Below are 8,848 nucleotides of genomic sequence, written 5' to 3'. Positions count from 1 at the left end.
TACAACCATGTTTAGACTTATGGTTGTTTATCAATGTGACTTGTGGTGGTTGTTATAGTAGTGATCCCACTATCTAGAGTTGATGATCACTGTGAATTTTTTCTAGCAGGTCAAGGTAGACAAGCTTCATGATGCCCAAGCATTTATATTACATTCTTCCACAGTCACACTATATGATTTTACCAATGCTCCTTCATAAACTATATCTTTACAATGCCCAAGCTGATCCAGTACCAACAACCATATTTATTAAAGTTGCCTCCTTTGCTTTTGCACTTACCATTGAATGCACCAAAAATTAGGGCGATTGTAGGCTATACACTTCCACTGCACTAGCATGCCGAGCACCTTCAAACAGGAAGGTGACATAACTTCCTTGCACTACACTACCGATGAGTTGAGGTTGATCCTAATGTGAAACATAAGATTCATGCGTTGAACCCACTAAACAAGGAGCAGAATACCAAAACATCTGCATGGCAGCTTGACTTTCGAAGATTAAGCAATAGTAGCAATGGCAAAAAATAGGTTGAGTGGTGCACCAATTGTGGTGACCATCATTCTGACCCATGTCATGGAATGCAAAGATGTTCATGCGACTACTTTGAACCTACTCTATAAGCATTGTTGTGAGAAATTGAATGCGAATGAATTAATATAGTCTAGCCAACAGACACATGAGCTACCATCACAGAGAGAAATGAGATGCTTCCATGTAGCAAGTAGCACATGTGACATTCATAAGCATTTAGGTAGAAAGAGAACGAGCAAGTGGTGCATCTCACACTCATGAGAGAGAGAGAGAGAGCTCATTCTTAGAGAGCTCGGCCATGGCCTGATTCTCTTGCCTTAAAGCAGGCAACAACTTCAAGAAGACATTTGTAAGTGTTTTCATATGGGAAATTGCACCCATGTAAAAACCATTGAAGGCAACAACTTCAAGAAGACATTTGTAAGTGTTTTCATATGGGAAATTGCACCCATGTAAAAACCATTGAAGGCAGTGTCGCGCTCTTCCCAGAGATATTGTTTTTTTGCAACCCTGCAACTCGACTTGTCCCGCTGGAGAACCCATCAATACTACCAATAATCTCCACCTTCTTGCATCACATCCATAGTCCCTGATCCTCCATGTGCACTTGCAACCCTAATGCCACAACAACAATCTACCATCCATTGAAATTGTTTGTAACCAGCCTATTGAGCCCAAGAATCTCTGCTTACTATCCAATTGCCCATGCTTGCCACACCACCTGCTGCTCTGTGTGATTCAGCCCCCTGGATGCCTCCTTTCCTTTGCCTATTTCCTATGTCACTAAAGTAAGAACAAAAGGCGGTAGGTGCTTCTAAGTTCGCTCCGTTTCAACATTTTCATGGTGAGAGCAGCAGAAGCACTCGCGCCTCCAAGCAAGACACACACACACACACACACACACACACACACACAGCACTCTGTGCACTATAGCGCCCTAAGAGCTCCAGACTCATCAAGCTATTGAGTTATCAGAGAAACGAGAGAGAGAGAGAGAGAGAGAGAGAGAGAGAGAGAGAGAGAGAGAGAGGGGCATCATCTCAAAAGATGGTTTCTTCGATTATGAATGCCCACCAACTTCTACGACCAATCGCTAATTTTAATGTTTTAAAAAGATAAATTGTATTTTTCACCTCTAAGGCCATTGCCCTATTGGCAGGCCAGAAACCAAAATATCTATTTATGAAAAGAGTCTTCCCTTTTTGCTAATGAAAATGAAAAAGGGAAGGCATCTGTTAGATTGGTTATCCCAAGATCTAAAAGCTCCTTCTTTATCCTCTGGCCAGCGATGGAGCAGTACAGGTTTCTGCGCCATTTTGACTCGCGAGTGCACGACGGGCTGAACGGACTTAATCCTTTGAGCACGCTTAGCGGTCTCGGCCTGCAGCTCCCCATACCCATAGACGCGCGTGGCAAGGGCAAAATCGCTCGGGAGGAGGCAGCTCTCGAAACCAAATTAGTAGAGAAGATCCATTCTGGTGACTGGGAGTCTCTCAAGCCCAATTCTGGCAAAACCATCAGTTTAGGTGAGCATCAGATCTCTGTCGGTTTTCGCGACGACACCGATTCTGGCTACCGTATATGGGAATGGCATGGCCACATCCTCATCTTCGACGATGAAGGTGGTTACTCCCCTGAGTACATTTATGGTAGCCATTTCCAATCTCTTGACAAGGAGCTTCATAATGAAGACGACGACGACGACAACGATTTCAATGGGCATATTGATATGGATGACGAGGTCAATCAATTTAGTTATTTTGATGAGAATGTTGATCTATATAGGTATATTGATGAGGATGATGATGTCAATCAACAAGCTCTTTGCGATGGTATTGTGGTCCTAGGCCTTGGTAGTAGTATTATTCCCCTCGGTGAAAGGAACCAGCAGCAACAGCAGCTTCTGTTGTCACATGTAAGAGGGAGGCTTCAACAAGAGAGACATGATGCGATCTGAGAGATGGATATATGCATGTTTTCTTGGGTGTTGTGTCCATGAGAGAGACTATCTCTGCCATTGTTGTGAGTTCAGCCCCAAATGAGAGAGACTACGTCTGTCAATGTGTGGAGTTCAGGCTAACGCAATGTATGTCGGAAGTGACGGGAAGGAAAGAGATAGCCATCTGCTTGCAGAAGTATGCTTCAGCTTAGCTTAACGTGTTTGTGGCGAGAAGATATTGAATCGTATGAATAGAGTCAGCTTGAGGTTGGTCTATACTTGGGGCTGTTACCCTAAGGGGCTATATTAGAACCATTTTGCTGGGAATGGAAGGATTGTCATTTATTTATTGTGCAAGACTGCATTGTATTTATTGGGCTTCACCTCTACAATGACAGCATTAACATTAGTGCGAGGGTTTTTCGTACACATCATGATGCCGATGATTTTGCCAAGACACTGCTTGTCGAGGTTTGTGGGTTAATTGCTTGTTTTGAATTGTCTCTTTAGTGGTACGTGATGAGGCAAAGAAGTTCCAATCTACTGATGGTTTTTGTCTTGTATTTTGTTTTGTGTTGTTCTGTTGTGTGAGTATGCATAGAGATGTGCCAATATTTGTATTGGGTTAAATTTTAATGCCCATGTATGGGTATTGCTTGTTGGCCATGGGAGAAAATGTGTGGTTTTTGCTTGTCACTGTTATGGAGGTTGCATTCAATCATGCATTAGTTTTAGCTGTGTGCCTTGAAATTTAAGGAAATACTGGTTTGCTTGCTACTGTCAGAAGGTAGTTTGCTCGAAGCTTAAAAGATGAAGATAGTGTATTGTCTATGCTGATAGGTGATCGTCTATGCCCATCACCTCCAGAGGGTGATAGAAACTTGGTTTGTTGGTTTTATAGAGTGTGCTCAAAGCATGGATGAACCTCTATACAATCCTGCACCTACTCTTGGGCACTAAAGACGAGTAGGGATGTCATAGCTGTTGTCCAAGCTATGCAGGATAAAGGTGATAATCTTATTCTTCCTGTTTGGACAAGAAGCGAAGTTGAGGTCGCACTTTGTCAAGTTTTGAACTTTGTACTACTTTGGTTATGTTTTACCCCTTCTAGATAGGATCGGAGTAGTATTTATTTCTAGTATATTCAGCTTACATTAGGCTTTAATTTTTAGTTGTTGTGTGGAGTCTTATTTCTAGGATTAAGTTGTTGCAGTGACTTAAATCCTTGTTAGTCTTAAGTTGAGTCAAGTTTTAGTCAGTAAGTTTCCTTAATTTATTTTGCTTATGCCTTTTGTAAAAGCATTTTTAAGTGAATAATGGTTTGTGTCATCTAGTTTTGTTTAGTAACAAAGGAAGTGATTTAGTCTCTCTTTTTTTTTTTCCTTGTTTCCTTCGCTTTTGGGTTTTTGTGAGTCATTTATCCCCTCTTATAATTTGTAAGTTTAGACTGATCTGACGAATATATATATAGAAGATTGTATATGATGTATATTAATGCTGTATATAAAGTTTTTGAAGTGGAATTGACATGTACCACGAGGTTCTTTGATTATATTGCGGTTCTGCTTTGCTTTTAAATTTAACTAGTGTGCCTTGATTGCTTTGGTTTTGCTTCCCCGAGACCGTTTTTGAGAGCAGGTAGACCAAAGCATTGCCAAGCAAGTTGTGTTTTTTCACATTTTGTCATGTTTTTTTTAACGTATGTCAATGTCTTGTGTAATGGCATTAAAATGCAAGCATAGGTGACTGTAATTTGTGGAGAGGCCCCAGCACCCTATATGATGGAAACAGGTGAAAGCGTGGTCTAGAAAACATTTAAGTCCTGAGTTCACGTTTGCTGAAAATGGCCAATAGCGTACTTGTCCCAAGTCCTGACCAGTGCCCACTTGTTAATGCAACGAAGAATGTTTGGGATTTTTTTTCCCTAACCATACACAAACTAAATCCTCTCAATGCTTTTCCAAAGAGGAAATGCACACCAAGAGATGTTATCCCTGATTGCAAGCTTGTTAAAAGTTTGTTGTGCTTTCAAAGGCATGAGTGCCTACATGCATGGAGCACATAACAAACACGATTGCATCTGGAGAGATGCCCTCGGCATAATTTGAAATCAATGTATTCCCATAGGCATCTCTTACTTGATGCAGTTGTAATGCTCTTTGTCTAGTATAATTTTATATATTTCCTTAATGCTCCTTGTTGGGCATATCCTCCGATATGTGCCATCCTAGAGATACCGGAGAGAAACCTCACATAGCATCACAACCCAAAGCAAGCTTCCTTGCCATTTCCTTGTTGTGCATATCATACAAACATTGCATTCCCAGAGACCACATCTCAGGCAAAAAACTTTTTGTGCTATCCGGAGAACCACACATTTGACATGCATGTCCACCAAAGCAAGTGTGCAATTCTTCACCAGCGAGTATCTTCTTTAGCTTGCTGATTTGTGTAAGTCATGTGTCATAAAATGTATTGAGCTTGAGATGGCTCCTAATGAGCAGGCTTATTCAACCATGGCATATAAAAGAGCTCATTCGTTCGACCTCAACATAGATAGCCTTCTTCTTCAGGGTTCTAGTTCTAACACTCTAGACCAAAGAATCAAAGTGTGATTCGGTTAAAGGGCAGTCACTTTTGTGACTTTTACCCTTCCGTCTACTAAGAATCCTCTTGGTGGATTGGCTACACCTCTAACTCGTTCAGTGGCAGTCATGATTCGAACACATAGCCTTCTTCTTCAGGGTTCTACTTCTAATGCTCTAGTTTCTTTGATAGAGCAACAATCAGATTGATGGTGCTTGACCTTAAAAGTAATTAAAGCTCATGACTCTCTCGGGCTACTTAATCTAAATAGGTGGTCAAGAATCATAGATGATCTTTGTTGACTACCCAATACTCCTATTGCTCCACCAAGATAAACCATTATATAAGACAAAATTCAACATCTTATTTGACAATTTCATGCATATAAGGATTGGGGAAGCAGTTTGGGTGCAACCCACTTCTTAGAGCCATTTTGCAATTTGAGAAGTTAGGATATCCTAAATGCAACCAAATTACCATGGTGTGTTCATGTGAGAAAGCATGGCATCCCTCTCACAAAAATTAATAATTGGATCACAAATCGTGAATGTGTGCATCATGTAGAGTGCAAAACAATGGAATTGGCAATCTAGCATTGACAAAATGTAACATATTTCAAAAATCAGCATCGATCGAGGTGGTCACAGATAGAGCTCAAATGGAAGAACAACTAGCTTCAATTTAATGATTGAGCATAAGGTTCGACTTGTCATGAAATGATCTACAAAGAATCAAACACCTTCAAAGATTGTATTGGAGTACATTTGCTATCATGGTGGCAAGCCAACTCAAAAGGGATCAAATGCGAGAAGAAGTCAAAGGTCAAGAAAAATAGACTATTCTTTTAGGATAGGTGCAGAATATACAGATAACAACGATGGAGCCTTTGTCACCTTACATAACGATCATGAGAGACATGAGCTTGGGACATCTGTTGAGCTTTATCATTTTGGTAATGCATCTAGAGGTGATCAACTACTCTATGAATGATATATTTGATGTGGGAACTATCTTGAAAAAATACCAAAGTCAAAGGAGGCATTCAATTTGAGTGAGTAACTCCTCTTGATCGTGTGATTTGTATGTTCTTCATGACTCTAAAAGAGGTCCAGATGCTTGGTTATCAAGTGCATTCACAAGGCTTGTAGTCACCTTATGATGATTAGGATGCTAAGCTTGTTGTTGGGGTAAAGGCGGATGTAGCTCACTCCGGGTCCAGACACCAGGGATCTGACCACCCACTGACAAAATTGACCGATTGACTCACTAACTGTCGGATTGCAGGGGACTTGATGTGCACCGTGTGTAAGCCATTAAGGTTGCAAACACACAACCTCTGTGCAGGGAAGCTTACGGACGTAGGCAGGTGTGTCACTCACCCTCTGTGTAGCTGTCAATGCTGGAAACTCGCGTTGCCATGAAGAGGGAGCTCGTTGCCGCCGCTCAACGGCCTTGTCGTTGCCGTACCACCGCTCGTTCGCGCGTGCGCATGCACGCACGCACACACTCTGTCTCTCACGCTCACAGCTTGCACATGAAAGGAGAGCAAAACCAACCATACATTCAAGAATGAGAAAAATTTAGGGTTACAGACCACTTATGTGAGTTGTTCCATCCACATATGGGTGTTCACACTTGGCCGACAATGAATATGCTCTCTCTCTCTCTCTCTCTCTCTCTCTCTCTCTCTCTCTCTCTCTCTCTCTCTCTCTCTCTCTCTCTATTAAATGTGGCGTGCACCTATCATCGACGATCACCCATGAATACACACGTGGAGCGTCGACAAGCCCGGCCCATAACTCAATATAAATAATAATAAGAAGAATGAACAAAGGTAACATGCTCCTCTTCCTGATGTAAATTCCGCCTTCGAAATTTAGGAAGGTATGTTCAAAAAGTAGGAACTTGGTGGGTCCACTTGTATGGGTCTTGTAGTAGTTAAACATCTTGATGAGAGTAGTGGCCCATATACGTGTTCTCAATCAAGAAGTTTAATTCTACAAGGTGATGCACTTGTCCTCTACAAGAGCTCGACTCTTTAACTTCACTCGAATACTGCAAATCAACCAAAAATGGCACAGTAATTGCATTCTCATAAGAACACATAATTAAACACATAATGATTGGTAATAGAATATTAAACAATTTATTGAGCAGTAAACATTGAAATGCAATATAGTTAAACTTATAAGCACTTGTAAAGATCACCGAATCAAAAAGTCTAGGGTTGCTAATTTAACTGTCATAACTAAAGGTCAACTCTTAATACCATGGGCAAGCTTTTCAATTCTCTATAGTCAATTAAGCTATTTAATAGTGAGAGCAAAGTGTTTCATGTCCCAATGCTAACTAGAGGCTATACCTAGAAGACCGTCTAGTTAAGATACGACAAAGAAAATCACACATGAAATCATCTCCTGAATTGTTCCCTTTGTTTGATCCCCCAAAGTATTTATGATATATACTTTGTTGCCACGTAGAGCCTTAATTGATCGTTTGGACTCTTCTTTTGTTCTTCTTTTTTAAGTGGATTTTACTTTCATTGAATTTCAATTATGTAACTGTAGGGGATCATTTTGACACTGTCACCCTCCCCAGGCTCATCACAATAGTCAGACCTCCTTTATAATACTTAATCTAAAGGCCAAGAGGGATTAAGCCCACTAGAAAGCACTAACTAGCACATTGCACACAATGCTTCATAATATCGGATTAAGAGCTTAAAGTAACCATTGCAAATTAAGAACACATCTCCTACGGTATTAAGAGAAGATCTCTAACGCTCTACTTTGGTCAAACTAGCTTAGCCAAAATTCTTGATTAATAAATCTAAACAAGGGACTATGACATAAAATTATATCAAATCTAATATCTAATATTAAGAAAATGTGTTAAATACTTTGATACCAATCACAATTAAAGCAGGCAAACATGGATGTTAGAAAAGACAACAAGCAATGATAACGGACAAGAAACCCCTGTTTGTGCTGGCCATCGTGCTTGATTTGATGAGTGAACTGAAAAAATATTTCATGATGTTTGAAAGCCAAGCTACTGCAATACGTTCCTGTATACACTAGAAAACAATAAGAAATACCTCTAGGAGGCACAGTAGTGGGAAGAGGCACTAAACATTATTTAAAATAATCAAAACAACATAAAGAACCCTAACCTATATATGACACCGTCATATAGGAAAGGAAACATGATATTGTATGGATTGGCTAGTAGCCCTAAGGCTAAATCTCTATCCTCATCATCGTCAAGATAAATAAAGTTATCGTCAGTGAGACCATGCGTCCCATTCATCATGTAAATCTTTCTCATCATCAGATAGGTTCACTAAGATTGTCACTAGGCGTGGATATTCATTTTTCTCAAAAGGATAATCTTGTGCAATCGAAGAGACGTTCTCTATTTAAGTAGGGATTAGTCGTGGTCAAGATATGTATCATTCTAATTCCTCAAAATGTTTCTCACACTAGTGTATCTACCAAATCCCATTCAGAGGTAAGCACATGGTAGACCATGTGAAACACTTGAGAAAAGTAAAGAGGGTTCCTCTCACCCAAGGTAGAAGTGGATGAATATGGTGTATTAGCCATATTTGTATACAACTTGTTTTAGTATAGAACTATATGTATATACATTCTCTAAGATTGGGAGGTTAAGAGGTCAGGGAGGAAGGTTAAGAGGGAAGCAAGCAAATGATGGATGTCAGTAAACACTCTCCCCTTCCTTGGATAGATCATACCTTTTGGAAAGATGTCGTCACCTTTTGAAACCACTTG

The 8,848-nt window shown here is 40.3% G+C and overlaps 1 protein-coding gene across 1 annotated transcript; it reads left to right on the top strand.

The window, feature by feature from the left end:
• Positions 1-1,768: 1,768 nt before the first annotated feature.
• Positions 1,769-2,974, top strand: LOC147447691 (uncharacterized). The gene has a single exon (XM_086523416.1). The coding sequence runs from the start codon at positions 1,821-1,823 to the stop codon at positions 2,487-2,489; it is 669 nt and encodes a 222-aa protein (XP_086379542.1). The 5' UTR covers positions 1,769-1,820; the 3' UTR covers positions 2,490-2,974.
• Positions 2,975-8,848: the final 5,874 nt, after the last annotated feature.

The sequence above is a fragment of the Adiantum capillus-veneris genome, chromosome 11 (genome assembly GCF_014529385.1).
Source record: "Adiantum capillus-veneris isolate H3 chromosome 11, ASM1452938v2, whole genome shotgun sequence".
Taxonomy (NCBI): Eukaryota; Viridiplantae; Streptophyta; class Polypodiopsida; order Polypodiales; family Pteridaceae; genus Adiantum; species Adiantum capillus-veneris.
The sequence above is the reverse complement of the archived record's forward strand: the minus strand, read 5'-3'. Positions and strand labels throughout refer to the sequence as shown.

What these genes read in the sequence shown, in the direction of transcription:
- LOC147447691 (XM_086523416.1), top strand. Translation starts at nt 1,821, where the DNA reads ATGGAGCAGTACAGGTTTCTGCGCCATTTTGACTCGCGAGTGCACGAC.